This window comes from Mugil cephalus, chromosome 13, assembly GCF_022458985.1.
Source record: "Mugil cephalus isolate CIBA_MC_2020 chromosome 13, CIBA_Mcephalus_1.1, whole genome shotgun sequence".
Classification (NCBI taxonomy): Eukaryota; Metazoa; Chordata; class Actinopteri; order Mugiliformes; family Mugilidae; genus Mugil; species Mugil cephalus.
Genome location: NC_061782.1, coordinates 15,565,906 through 15,580,236, shown reverse-complemented (window position 1 = coordinate 15,580,236; position 14,331 = coordinate 15,565,906). Strand labels below are relative to the sequence as shown.

The following is a 14,331-nucleotide window of genomic DNA, read 5'->3' as shown; positions in this document are numbered from 1 at the left end:
CAGCGGCCCCGGTTAACGATTGATTGGTTCTCTAATTAGCCTTATCCAGGGTGCAGGCGAACATCACACTGAGTACTTTATCATGCTGGGAGGATCTCTGCAGACATGTGAACAGACAAGTCCCCCAGAGGCTGGCTCCCTTTATTCAACTTAAGCCTGCCGGGAACCCAATCGATGCATTTTTTAACAGCTAATGCTTCAACCGAAATAAAAAAAAGATGTGTCTGCTATTGGCATTTAGTTATTACGTCTAAAGAAAAGGATTTCATATGGACTGTATTCAAATATCCATCATTCTCTTCATGGAACGTTTCAGTGTATGCATTTCTAGATTGCTCTTTCACTGTATCCCACGTCTGTGCAGCTTTTTCCTCACTTTCATTCATCATTGTATCTTGTGAAATACATGTGCAAATAAAGAAATCTGTGCAACAACTTTTAAAAATCAGCTTCATCGACGAATATTGGATCATCCTTACTGAAAGCTTATCACACAGGTACCTCTGGGATCATGGTAATGTGCTCTCAAGTGTAATAAAACGTCTGACATTACATTTTTTTTCCATTTACCTAATTTAGATTCACGAAGAGACAGCTTCAATAATTTCTAGGCTCTTATCATCGTGAAGAAGTAAAAGATAGCAGCAGCATGCAGTCAGTCAAATGGTTGAGGAAAAAGTCTCTCAGGGATCTGGGATTACAAGTTTTGGTATTAAGTGCAAATTTAATTAAAATAGTTTTAGCTATGAAATGTTAATGTCAAGATTATGAACCAAAAGTACATAAACATAGGACAATGAACTGACTAAGCTGTGAACTGTGGCATGTACTTAATTAACACTATCATATATCTCACAGCAGTTAAGATGATTAATATGTGTAAATAAACTGAGCCAGACTCATGCTGAATGTGTAAGCCATTTTCTTTTCTTCTAGTGCAAGCCAATGAGCACATTATACATTCTATATTTTGATTTATACAATTAAAAAAAAAAGCCTTGTCAAAATCTTGGCTAAAGCGTAGGCGTAAGCAAATAGAAAATGCTAACAAATGTGCAAAACATGAAACATAGAAACGATAGAAAAACAGGCATGGAGATTTAGAAATGGGAATACTGAGAGTATGGAGGGAAAACAGTCACAACGCTGTGGACTGAGAAGAGAATTGTTCACTGAGCTCAGTCGTGTTTGGGCTGTTCATGTTCTGCTCAGCCTCAGTGGCTACGTTCAGTCGACTCGCTCCATTTTCAGCGCAGTTCAACGTTGTCGAGTTGATTTGGACTGCAGAGCTGGAGTCAGTTGTTTTTGGCGTGCTCTGCTCATCTCCAGGATCAGAGTGTTGCCCTTCATTAGCACCCTCTGATTCCTCAGCCACTTGTGGATTCTTGCCAAACTTGGGCACCTTGCAATTTTTGTCTACTTGGCTGTACAGATTGGCAACAGACCTTTCTATGTCAGCTAAATTCTGGATGTGTTTCAGGATGCCTTTAAGCTCCTTCCTCGCACCGTCATTTGGCGACGGTGGAAGAGGAGGAGGGGGCTTTCGTTCTGAGACGGGGCGAAGCGAGGACACAGGTGGCAGAGCGGTTGGGACAAACTGGACGACTGTACGGGCATGATCACTAGAAGGCGAGGGAGGAAGAGGCGGTGGTGGAGGAGGGGGAGCCAAATGTTTATGGACGGGAGGAGGAGAGGAGTGAGGGGTTTGTTGAGGTTTAGGGAAGTGGTCGGATGAGGGTGGAGAAGGAGAAGGGCTTATAGGAGGAGGTGAGGGTGGTGGGGGAGGTGGGTGTGCATTCTGCGGTGGTGAAGGAGGAGTGGGTGGAGGAGGGGGTGGATTCTCTGGTGGATCTGGTATGATCTCCACAGTGATCTGACATGGCTGCACTGTCATGTAGCTTGAGATGCTGGAGCTGAACTTCCTGAGAATAGGTGGAGTTGGTCTCTGGCTGGCCGGGGCCCATGACTCATCTCCCTGAGTAATGATAATGCTGGGGGGCACATCTCTGCCCACAGAGAGTGGGCTGCAGGAGTAATCCATAATGGAAAGTAGAGTATCTGAGGTCACCTCCAGCATTTCATTGCCATCTCTATCCCTGACAAGGATGGAAGAGAGGGAGCCATAGGAATCTCGGTTTTGCTTGAGGGTGTGCTCCTGGAAGGCCTGTTGCTCAAACTGCCTGGCCTGCTCACGGACTGACAACTTGGTCTCAAGCGTGTCCAGACTTTCCCGCCTATGCCTGCCTTTCATGGCCGACTGTAGTATCTGCAGCTCCCAGTCCTCTGGGTCCATGAGAGCTTGTCTCCTTGGTACCTCGCAGCCCTGCAGACCTCCTCCATGAAGGCGGGCAGGCATCGACAGGGCGCTCCCTAACCTTGCTGAGTGGGAAGGCGAAAAAGAGAACCACCTTCCAGATGGACTCCCCCCCAGTTCAAAACCATCCGGACTGCCCAGGGGACTGTTGTCTTCGTAGACAGGGTTATGGGTGGTGAGTGGGTTGCGGTCAGAGAGGAAGGTCACGTTGCTTTCTGACTTGGGCAAGTTGACTCGCAGCGTTCCGTTGCTGTGGGCTGCAAGGGCGCGACAGGCAAAGGAGCTAAGAATCCTCTGGTGGTCGGCCTCCTCAATGACAGACTTTTTAGCCCTGCTCCGGTAAGAGGTGGAGGTGAAGAAGAAAAAAAAAAGACTTGAAACAGGTGAAGATAGATGGTTTAGGGGTGAGCAAAGCAAAGAAAAAAGTGTGAGGCAAAAGCAAAGTGATAAAATATTTGGAAGGATAATGACTCTTAGTATTGTGACTCGGAGTTTAAGAGGTAGGTTCAACACAGCAATGTCTTCATTGGTTACGGGTTGAACGAACTAATATTTTGTTCAGTTTTCAAGTGTGATCTAAATGTCCGCAGTACTGTGCAGACAAGTGTCTGGATTTTGAGGGAAATTGAACAGAAAATACTTTAAAAAACATTTGGAACTTAAGCAAAATTATGTCACGCAATTAAATATTGAAATGATTATGTCCACAGATAGGCTGGGGTTTCTTTCAAAGCGTAGTACAAACAACAAACATCAGCCCATGTTTGATGCATTAGTACAATCAGTCACAACACAGAGAGAAAGGACGTGTAAGGGCAACAGAACACAAAAGGAGATGCAGCCTAATGGGAAGGGAGAGAGCAGACAGCTACAGTGATATCTTTTGAAGTGCAGTACCTCTAAACAAAGGGTGCTTCTCTATTCCTGACTACACGCAATTTGTAAAACTATAGAACTTTCCTACTGTGTAAAACTTTAAACGATAAAAGAAAACTCCTCAGTTTTAAGGGCAGGTTAAATTAATATCAAAATCCAATTTAGTTTACTATAAAAAGCAAACTCTACAAGCAAGAGAGGTCGTAAGGGTGTTGCTGTTGTGTGATATATTCACACATAACATTGTCAGGATTACTTACTGCAGTCTGAATCCAGAGAGACAAGGGAAATGAAATGATGGAAAGATGGAAACAGACAGATGGTAAGAAGACTATACAAATGTCAGAGGTTTTAATTGGAAAATTAAGAGGCGCAGGCGAAAGGATAAGGCAGGGTTCTGTCTGCGTTCTGAGCATTAAGTGATCATTTCACAGTATGCGGCGCCAGTGGCATAAACTCACGTGCTGAAAACATGAAAACCTTTTGCTTTACACGCGGGGTTTTTTAGTGTTTTAAAGTTTTGCACAATCCTCTTATCCTCTTATTCCCTGCGGAGGCTGGAATATAAACCAAAAATACACAAAAGTTTGCAACAATACAATACCCATGAGAGCTTTTCCCTTGCTACTCACCCAAAAGCTCCCACATGTTGGTCAACAACTGCTGTAAACGTTGCAAAAGCTCTTTACTGGTAGCCATTAAATTTCAAATTTTCTTTCTCAAATGGAAATTGAGACACAGCGGCATTGCGTTAACATGCTGTAAATCAAAATTGCTAAGCCCAGCGGGGCAGCCGTTTCAATACAAACCTTATTTAATCTGCAAGCATTAACATTTCATTTCACATTTGGGGAAGTATTTATTTCTATGAAAGGCGGAATTCAATTGTGCTGATGGCAAAACACTTAAGTTGTTAAGGTTAGGAAGCAGTCCATGCACTGCGGGTATTGATCAAATGAAGGCTTAAAGTAATTATTAGGCACAGACCATATCCTGTATTTGCTTGAACGTACTCTTACCTTTAGAGGGGGTCTTGCAAAAATGCATACGCAGTCAAATTGGAAACACAAGCTAAAGTCTTATCACCAGCAGTGCTGCGGCAAAGAGTGCGGTCAACAGAAGAGGATCATTTTTAGAAGACAAAAAAACAGATGCACCGATGCCGCTACCAGTACGTCTGAAGCAGCAGGTGCAAGGGAGTTCTGTGATCAGCAACCAGAGCTGTCAGTGGTCATATTGCAAGAGAAGATAGATATGACCTTGAATCTGGAGTAAAAAGCAGGAAAATACCGAGAAAGCAGCACTAGCGTCTAAAACTTAAAGGAAGAATCCTGCAGCGCCAGATGAAGTACCCGTATATGGGAGGAGGAAACTTATGGGACAAGGTTGACTCACATGCTGCTGTCGCCCAGCTCCTCGTACAGGTTAGCAGTAGGTGCGGCCGTTGGAGCTGCTTTTCCTCCCGGCGGTAGAGCCATCTGAATCCTGGCAGTTTTGGCACACTCTGCCTGTCGTCTGTGCAAAGTGGTAACATTTACGCGTTACAGCGCTAGGTGAGGTTTTAGTGCAAAACGATGGGATGGAAAAACATCACACACAAACACAATGAGAAAAATCAACCCAAAATAAGAAGAATAAGACTAAACCAGAAACATCATTTATGCATGAAGTCACTGATATGAATTAACCATGTGTTTTCATGAGTCATTTTGGTGGTTTAAGTCGGGGTGAAATTAAAACTGCTCTCTCGTGTCTAAAGACACGCTGTAGGTAGGAAAAAGGGTCTGGCTTGCATCAGTTCTTATCTTGCGTCAATGTAAAATTGCTTAGAGCTTTGTTTTCAGTTTATGGCGGAGAATTAAATACCAAAACAAATGTACAGTAAAGAGAACTCACTTATGAAGTATTTCAATAAATGCCCCATGGCTGAATTTCATCTTGAATTATTCCTGAATCTAGCTGACTACACGATTATCATCTTTACCGTGATGTGGTTACATTGTGAAAGTCGACACTCATAACTGTTTTATTCCTGGTTTGTTGTGCCATCTCCTGAGACAAATAATTAGCTCATGCTAGCTTGTTCAGAAGTCCTGGCGCAATCTAAATGTTTACCCGCGGAAAAGCAGCGTAGAGTGGCTAAAGCTGATCCACAGAGGGACTGGTAGAACTAATAATGTTTTTTCCTTTAAAGTACACATTTCTTTCAGCACAAATGCAAAAAAAAAAAAAAAAGATGCGTAATGGAACACGGAGAGACCGAAGCACAAGAATTTTAAATTGCAAGAGAGCGATGAACTAGCTGCGCGCACCACCCACGTATGTCCTAAATAAAAACCTAAACTCGACTTTCATAACTGAAGACGACATTTAAATAAGAGATCCAGCCACTTTTGTTTTTGATATATTTTCGGATACATCATCCCCTGGATGACAACATACATCCTGTAAGAAACCCTATACACTCTATTTATTGTCGACTAGTAAGACTAACATCAGTGCACATGCAGCTTTTGCACAGGACACATGATAACTGATGTGACAGGTCAACTCTTTCCAGCAAAGTGACAAGCGTAATGATGAGTCTTGTTGATTTTGGGTTGATTTTCCTTTTGAATTGGGTCATATTTTTTTCCAAATGAGGACTATCTATTCAGCCAAACTACACATTCATTCTGTTCTATAACCTACAAGATGAATCAGTGTAGCTTTGTGTCATTATGCTAGAGACACTTCAAAAAGGTGGCACCATATATTTTTGTTCATCACACGTCCAATTCATCCTTAAATAACCAGTGCTTAGGGAAGATGAGAAAAACACACGCACACGTCTAGCAATGAAAGGCCAATCATTTGTAAAACACGAAGAATTACTTACTCTTTGAACCTGATGATATGTTTTGATGCAGAGGAATGAAGGTGAAACAGGAAGAGACACAGAGAGATGGGGGATAAAAAAAAGGTATAATTACATAATTTAGCAACCTCATACAGTTTTGATGCTAAGAGGTATTTCATGTTGCCGAGGCCATTATTGAAATCCCTACTCAGATAACAGAAGATCTAACTACCTGTATAACCACAAAACATACATCTTCCTTTTCTATGCATAGTAAGAAACCCTCAGACCTCAGGGTGCTATTGCGTTTTCCCCTCCTTAAATGAATAGCGAACAATACAATTCAATTACTCCACATGACTAAACAAACTGATATTTAAAATAGGCTATTCATTCCAAAATTTATGCAACAGTTAATTTATGCTGACTAACGGAAATGAGAAATGCATTTCCTAAATCATTTATCTATACCCAAATAATGGCGCCACCAACGAAGCGCCATCTGCTGTGACAGTTTGCACGTTAGGTCTAATGTCACCATCGACAGTTTTCTGCTGCGTGTTTGGTCTCTGCATTTTGGATGAGAGCAACCACTCAACCCATCTGCTGTGGATAAACATTTCCCAAACATAGACACAAGTGGAACGCTCGCAGCATACCAACGATTAGCAGGGATAAGAACCTGGCTGCTGCCAAATAAGGGTTCAACGACCTCCCCGGTTTGAATGGTGCTTGAAACGAAAAGCATCATATTTTTAACTGCAGCGCGTGCGTCAGAGGGAGATACGGAGCCAAAAGGAAATAAAAAAAAATATAAATAATAAAAGAAGGGCGCCGTTTATTGTGTGCCTGTTGGGCAGAGATGATTAAGTAGTGTGAAGACGCGCTGTGACGGTCACAATTGGCTGTAGATGTTTGTCACAAATGAGTGTTAATTAATCTGCTTTCACAGAGCATGAGCAGGGAGATTAGCCCAGCAGAGTGCGCAGTCAGCATGTCTGATGAGAGAGAGGGAGACAAAACGGCAGGCATCCAAGCAAGGGATGCTCTTGCGTTATCTTAAATATGTAACAAATACACTTTTCATCACTGCTAGGCTCTGTTCTAACAGGTCATAGAGTACAAGACGTAAACAATAGTTCCAGCAATAACCACCCGATTTGTCGAACAAACCCTTTAGCTAAAACCGTGAGCGTAGCATGATACCTCCCAACACGATAATCTTCTTAATTGAAATATATTCCACCTTTAATTTCCTGACAACCAGTTAAAGATGATTAATCGATTATAGAGGCCAGTGATTATTACGAAGGCGAGAATACTGACTGTTTGTAGGTGACCATGACGATGAGGATGGCAGGGATGCAGCAGAGGATGATGATGATGGCCAACGCCAGGAGAGCTCCCTCTGTGTAGCCCACAGCCTGGGCAGCCTTCTTCACACTGGCCACAATGTCTGGCGAGCGGATCTCTAGGATGCGGCCGCCCTCGCCGAGGTACGGCTGGAACTCCTTATTGATTTCAAGCACGTTCCCATCAAGAAATCTGTAATTTACAACAGATAATGAGAAAAAAAAAAAACGAATTTCTAGCAGACCAGAGTCACTCAGGTTGAAAGCATAAGAGACCATATATAAAAAAACTACAGAGGTTTACGGATTTAACCGAATCTGCAGCTTTTTCCACTTCTGCCTGCTGTTCAGCTGTCAGCCTCGCAACTCGACTGTTTGGGTCTATTCTCACTGCGTCATTTTTGGCCACAGATGGCAGCTGTTTTCTGCAAAAAGTTCAAAAATCCCTCTGTATACTACCTGCTCAGCAAAAGATGGGAAACACAGCTCAGTGACTAGGTGGGTTATTTAGAAGCTGAAGAGACAGATTTTTTTTTTGCACTTTTTCTTGCACAGGTGCAGAGATAAGAGTGAATATTGAGCATTCACCAGGTGGCCAGAAATATGCACTCCAACTGTGAATGCTTAATTTGCACAAGCAACTGCTTGAAAAAGAAAGATTATGTCAATATACCTATTATTGTAGACATGTCTTCCGCCCTTATTTCAAATTCAGTCGCGTCTGATCATTCTGATAACCACAACCTAAATAATTTAAAAGCATGAGACACATGTTTTAGTATATATCCCTCCTACACACTGGTCCGTTAAGTGCAAATGAAAAAATTCGACCAAAGTTAGCCGACTCCCACTTCAATCTCTTTTAGCAGAATTTGCATCAACACTCTAGTAAAATGTGCACTCGTACAAGCAATCCACCGGCTGCTGCACAGAGGTTATTTCGTAAAACTAAGAAGCTGCTACAGAACAGCTTTCAAACGTTCTTCATGACAAAGGACTGAGCAGCATGCCACATCCAATTACTGTCATTTTTGTTTTTCTATAGGTGAATAAATGAGTGGAGATGAAGGTTATTAGCTGCACTCTCCAACAGTCTATCCTTCAGAGAGCTCAAATGGTGGTGGGTGCTGCATTCAAGGTGAAGCAGGACGCTCTATAATGCAAGAACCCACTTACAATGTTGTCTTTCCCCCTCTCCCTTTGTCATTTGACAGCATGGTTGTGGCTATATGACATACAATTATTCCACAATATTGCCAGACATGCACTGAATGCATAAGAAGATGTTCTCCTCTTATCTAAATGATTTCCCTGACAGTATCTAAGGAAGCAGATCATTATTAAAGTATGTAGCTAAATTATTTCAAAATTAGCTTGGCTCTCACAACAAGTGTCACTTCCACAATGATTGCTAGACTTGGTTATTAAATAAAGGTGTTTTTATGACACGAGTGCCACCCTCCACATTGCTCCAGCCTCGACTCCCAGCTTAAACAAAGGTGCAGCACTCGTCTGATGGTCAAGGGCACAGACGTAACGTTTACACATTAATTCAGCACGCACACAGAGCACATCTAAATGTGATCTGAGCGGGAGATTTTCAAATGAAATGAAATTCTCACAGTCACATTCCACAGATGAGGAGGAGGAGTGGTTTCTTAGGTGGAGAACACAGACGATGATAAAGACAGGAGACGGTGTCAAGTAAGGTAAGCAGAAGCACAAACTGGTGAAGAGTGAAGGGAACAACTCAGATGGGGGTGTTTCCTATTGATTGGAAACTCTCATGCTCTGGTGGAGTCTGCTTTTTAGGATTGGTGTCTGATCGTTTTGACAGAAGGGATGAAAAAACATGAGAACGTCGAGTGCAAGGCTGTCCTGAGGTGCCAGCTAAAGCCATGGTCCTTTTTCTTCTGATGGGATGACAAACTGTCTTGTACGCACTTTTTCCTGTGTTGCTTTGCCTCTCTTTGGTATTTTAGCACACTGTCTGAGACAGGCAGACAGACCCTGGGCACTCTCTAGCTCTGTGTCCCAAAATAAAAGGAATAAAATGTATTGCTGGCATATCTCCAGGCTCTCAGAGCAGCCTTTGAGGCACTGGCGTGATGGGTTGATGGACTGATTGAAATACTCCCTGCCCCACTCTCACAGTGTCCCTCCTCGACCTCACCCCCTCCTTTATTCCTTTATAACTCCCACTTTCCTATGACATATGACAGATACGGTGCACCTGGCTGATAATCAAAGTCTTATAAGAAAAAGTAGAGATAGTGGAGTGGAGATACTGTCGAAGAGGAGCCTGGGAAACAGATATTTGCTGACTCACTGTTTGAACAGAGAGTAAAGAGTGGATGAGGTTAAACATGCAGCACAGCGGGGACATTATGGCATCAATTAAAACCAAATACTAGACCAGATCTGTAGTAAAATTCACTCACTTGAAGAGCTCCTTGGGGGAAATGGCCCTGTTCGTGAGAGGGTCGATGGCGTATACCATCAGGTCAGACTTAGAGTAGTCCTCTAGCTCAAAGCCATCACCATGACGACGCGGCCCGATGGACTCCACAATCAGCTTGGCACCTGGAATCTGGTCTTGGACGTGGCGCTCCAGAATACTGCAATGAGCCCAAAATCATAATTCAGTATTAGACAGAAAAAAAAAGACCAGTAAAAGACTAAACACTTAAATGCAGTTCATGGTTAGGCCAATAAAAGCTGAAACCAGGGTTCACATTAGTTCAAAATATTCCTGGCAACTCTACGCCTGAAGCAATATGACAGCCACCAATCTTAAGTACTCCACTCTGGCAGTGATTGTCCCATTGGGCTGCAGTTTGCCTCTTCACACTGGGCTCTTGGCAAAATAAGGCTCCGATAATCTTTTTCAGGCAGAGAGAAATCCACACCTCAAACTACGGCCAATAAAGGAAAGCCTTGCCGTCTGCCTCTGCCAAGGTGGATAAACACTTTGAGCACTCAGGTAAAATGGTCCGGGATCACCACCAGCGCATTGCAAAATCTGAAACCTCTCAAATGGTGCCACTGCAAAAAAGCTTAACATGACTAATGTGTGTGTTTTTCAGCCTAATGACCACAGTCTGAGGGAGGAAGGGAAGAGATGGCGTAAGCTTTTGAAAAACAACTATTAACACCAATTTGCCTTTCAGACTGGCTAATTAAACTAAACAAAGTCCCAAGAGGTGCAGAGAGATGCTTTGTGAATCTCTATCAGTAATTAATTTGGACGAGGAGAATAGACTGCAGAGAGAAGACTTAACTGTCTTATTGGCTCATTGATGGTTTTAATCGATTGGCTAGTAGTAATTGAACAGCAAAAGGCAACACTGTTTTACATAACATCTGTCTTTCCCTTGCTCCTTTCTAACACAACTGCAATCTCCGAGGCTGAAAAATGAAGCCAAAGTCAAGTACCAAAAACTGCAGTTCCTCAAATGGCCACTTGAGGCTTCACCATCTCCAAAGACAAGTCCGTGCTCATAAATGCAAAATTTTAAAGCAAACACATTTACAGTCTGGTACAAAACAAAAAAAACGTATTTGATCTCTGAAGCTAATTTCCCCCATAACTGTATGACAACCGTATTCTAATTAAGAGAGTAGCCGCTTTGAGTGACAGGCAGGTACAGCCACAGGTTGCTAGCAGGTTATCAACCACCTGCCTCAGCTCCACCTCATTGCCTATATTTGGAGTAGCAGGGAGAAATAAAGGCAGACTCAAGCACTGCCAAGAGAGATATCGTGCTGAGCTTCAAATATGCTTTTCTGCAATCCTATGGGTGATGTTATGGAGGGTTCATCCAACGGTATATACAGTCTGTGGTCTTACCTAATGAGCTCCTCCCTGTTCTCTTCCACCAGGGTGGGTGGGACAGTGGACACAACTACCTGCATGTCCAATGCGTTGACCACAGAAACCTGATTAAAAAAAAAAAAAAAAAGAAGAAAGAAAGAAAGAGGCAAAACAGAAATAAATGGTGATTATGCCACTTAGTCACGTGTCCTACTGTGAGTTTAGTCGTCTCATTTAAATGCTTCTTTTGGGGGTTAAAGGCAGACCCTCTAATTGCCTGCTTGTATTGGTGCCATGTGGCAAACTTAACAGGACCTAATTCTGATGCCACAGTTAAGTGCATAGACAACAGCCTCTGTGCTCTGAAGCCAAATCTCCCATGTGGCTCCTGTGAAATTAGGTTTCCCCTTGAAAATTAACGAGCACCACGGTTAAGCACTCGCTGCTCTCTCATATCCAGGCAATGTCCCAGACCCTCCTTCTGTCTCGTTAGAGGCTTGTTAGCCCGACATATTTCACTGAAACGAAAAATAAGCCTGCCCACAGCCAGGAAAGATAAGAACTGAATCGGGGGCAAAGCTGAGCCCCAACGCAGCAGCAGCAGCAGGGGCGTGGGGAAATTATAGAGAGAAAGAAATCCACACAAACAGACGCGCATATAGACGAACGTACATGCAGGCAGAAGCGCATAATGTGTGCAGTTAATACGCATGGCTGAAAGAAAGGCTTAATTGGATCATCAGCTAGTGGCTGAGGCCACATGTTGAGAGTGTTGTACCCACTGTGAATAACTCAACAGACTGGAAGGAAAATGTTGAGTGTAACAACAAAAAAATTAAGACAAAGAAAGGCCATCATCTATAGTCATAATAAACACGTTAATATGAAGATTAGACAAGAGCTTCCACTAAAGTAAATCAAATTTACACTTTTTATACGTTGACAGAACAAATATTACAAAATACACAACCATATCTACAGTTCTATATGTAGACGACCTTGATTAATATCACTTTACCAACACATCCTACTTTATCCATGTTTTCCTTTTTACTGTATCAGTACTGAGTACCAGAGTTGTTGTTTCAAGGTTGTGAAGCTTATATAGATATACAGCATGTTCGCTGCATGGGTCCTCAGGAGGTTTGACGTCAGTGAACACACCATGATCCCTTTCTCCTTTTGTGAGCCTCTGTGCAAAGTGGCCTTGGGGTCTTTTTTGGACTTCACTGGACAAGACTCTGAATCACAAACAAATCTTTTCACGGTTAGATAATCCCTTGTCATATCCTGGAAAATATGAACAGGTTTCTTGTGTCTTGCAAAACATGCTACAATTTTTTTTCTTCCATATTTCTTCCCCCCAACACTGCTTGAGCAGCATGACTTGTTAAGGTGTCACTGTCGTTTTAAGCCAGATAGTTAAGATCTTCTGGCAAACTAATGAAGAGCTCTGAGATTGACACTACCAAAAATATATAGAGGTAAAACAAGCAACAAATTTCCCTGAAAATTAATGTTTATTTTACCGAAATCCAACTGAAATATCACTTCCATAACAGTTTGCACTGCAGTGTAAATCAAATAACATGTTTAAAGGGTACTCCAGCTATTTAGTATTGCAATTCCATAAAGTAACAGGATTTCGAACAGAGAGAAAATGAAAGGTGAGAATTTGTGAAGCAGAGGTGAGCTTGTTGTGAGCTTTCGAATGGGTGGGCTGGAGCCTACACTTTCCCTGATGCTACCCGAAGGTGTTTTCCGTTACAACGCCACAGCGAAGGCTTTCTATGAAAGAATAATATGACACTTCCCACCCATAGTATGAACGCTTCGGATTTTGAACAAGTTCAGCAAATGAGCTGCGATGTGTTATCCAGCACGTTTGAGATGTGGTGGCAGATGATTCGCACTTTTCCCAGCCGTTACGTTACCAAGTGGCTGCTGGATGTAGCTTTATATTTATTTTACTGACAGGAGAGTAGCATCTGCACTTTTACCTAAATTCATTGCAACGTACATTCTAAAGCACTATTTTCTGCAACAATATTGTGCAGTGGAAGAAACACACAACATGCAAGCAATATGTATATGTCACACCAGTCACATGAAAGTAAAAGATCAGCAGAAAACTGTATGTGTGTCCTAGAATCTCTACAAACACACGAACAAAACACACATATATGTATATGTATATATATATATTATATATTTATATATACATTGGGTACTTACAACAACGTCTGCACTGTTGCTGAGACCTTTTCCGTAATCGTCTGTGGCAATAACTTGAAACTTGAAGTAGGATCTTCGCATATTTCGAAACTTCATGGCCGACTTGAGGATACCAGTGTAGGTCTCGATAACGAAGCTGTCCTGTCCCTCTGGTGTGGGTGGAATAATCAGGCGGTAAGCCATGGCGCTGTAATTTCCAGTGTCCTTATCAGTGGCCTGTAATGGACATGTGGCAGCAAATTAGACGGGAGAACTTCAAATAATAATAATAACAAAAAGAAGAAAATAGCCTAGAACTGATCATCAAATTGCGACACAAGAGAAATATTCCTCATCGTGCGCTGTTTTACCCCCAAAATGTCCCCCATTGTGTATCAGTCACCTTGCTGTTATTTATCACACGATTATTCTGCAGCCATGTGGCAAATCAGAACAATTCAATTTTGTCACAGCAGTCCATAAGGACCAGTCACAGCCTGAAGGTTAGCCACATTTTCTTTTTCTCCACTCTCAATTAGTTTCCATAGTGTCAATTTTGGTAATTGAATGATGTTCACGTGAACACTGATGGGCAACCATTTCAGTGTCACCACAGCTGACAGGAGTGCGAAAAGCTGTCAGTGTGACACATTTTTGTTAACAATTCATTAATCACAGGGTAATAAAATAATAACAAACGAGGTGTAAGAGTGGAGTTTTAAGTGATCCCTGGGGGAGATGCTTGCTTATAATTTGTTCTGTGCAGGTGCTCTGTAAAAGTAGCTGACAAAATGGAAAAGAGCTGCAGCTGCAGGCTCATAACTTATCTATACCTCAAGTGGCTCATTTCACACAGCTGCAGCTTTTCTCATTGTTACTCCAAGGCTAAAGCGATTGCAAGGTTTCCAACCACGTACACATA

General features: G+C 42.4%; 1 protein-coding gene across 5 annotated transcripts in view; it reads right to left on the bottom strand.

Annotated features, from left to right (window-relative positions):
* The window catches only part of LOC125019203 (protocadherin-15-like), a 180,733-nt gene that overhangs the window by 10,487 nt on the left and 155,915 nt on the right, over positions 1-14,331 (bottom strand). For 3 of the 5 annotated variants that reach the window (XM_047603764.1, XM_047603766.1, XM_047603765.1), the window contains 8 exons: positions 13,431-13,646; positions 11,232-11,320; positions 9,823-9,999; positions 7,356-7,574; positions 6,069-6,077; positions 4,586-4,705; positions 3,451-3,456; positions 906-2,645 (listed from right to left, as the gene is read on the bottom strand). In XM_047603764.1, coding sequence (XP_047459720.1) covers positions 1,139-2,645; positions 3,451-3,456; positions 4,586-4,705; positions 6,069-6,077; positions 7,356-7,574; positions 9,823-9,999; positions 11,232-11,320; positions 13,431-13,646 — 2,343 coding nt within the window. In that variant the 3' untranslated portion in view covers positions 906-1,138. Of the gene's footprint in view, positions 1-905; positions 2,646-3,450; positions 3,457-4,585; positions 4,706-6,068; positions 6,078-7,355; positions 7,575-9,822; positions 10,000-11,231; positions 11,321-13,430; positions 13,647-14,331 lie in introns of those variants that run through there. The other 2 variants (XM_047603767.1, XM_047603768.1) reach the window with 1 other exon arrangement.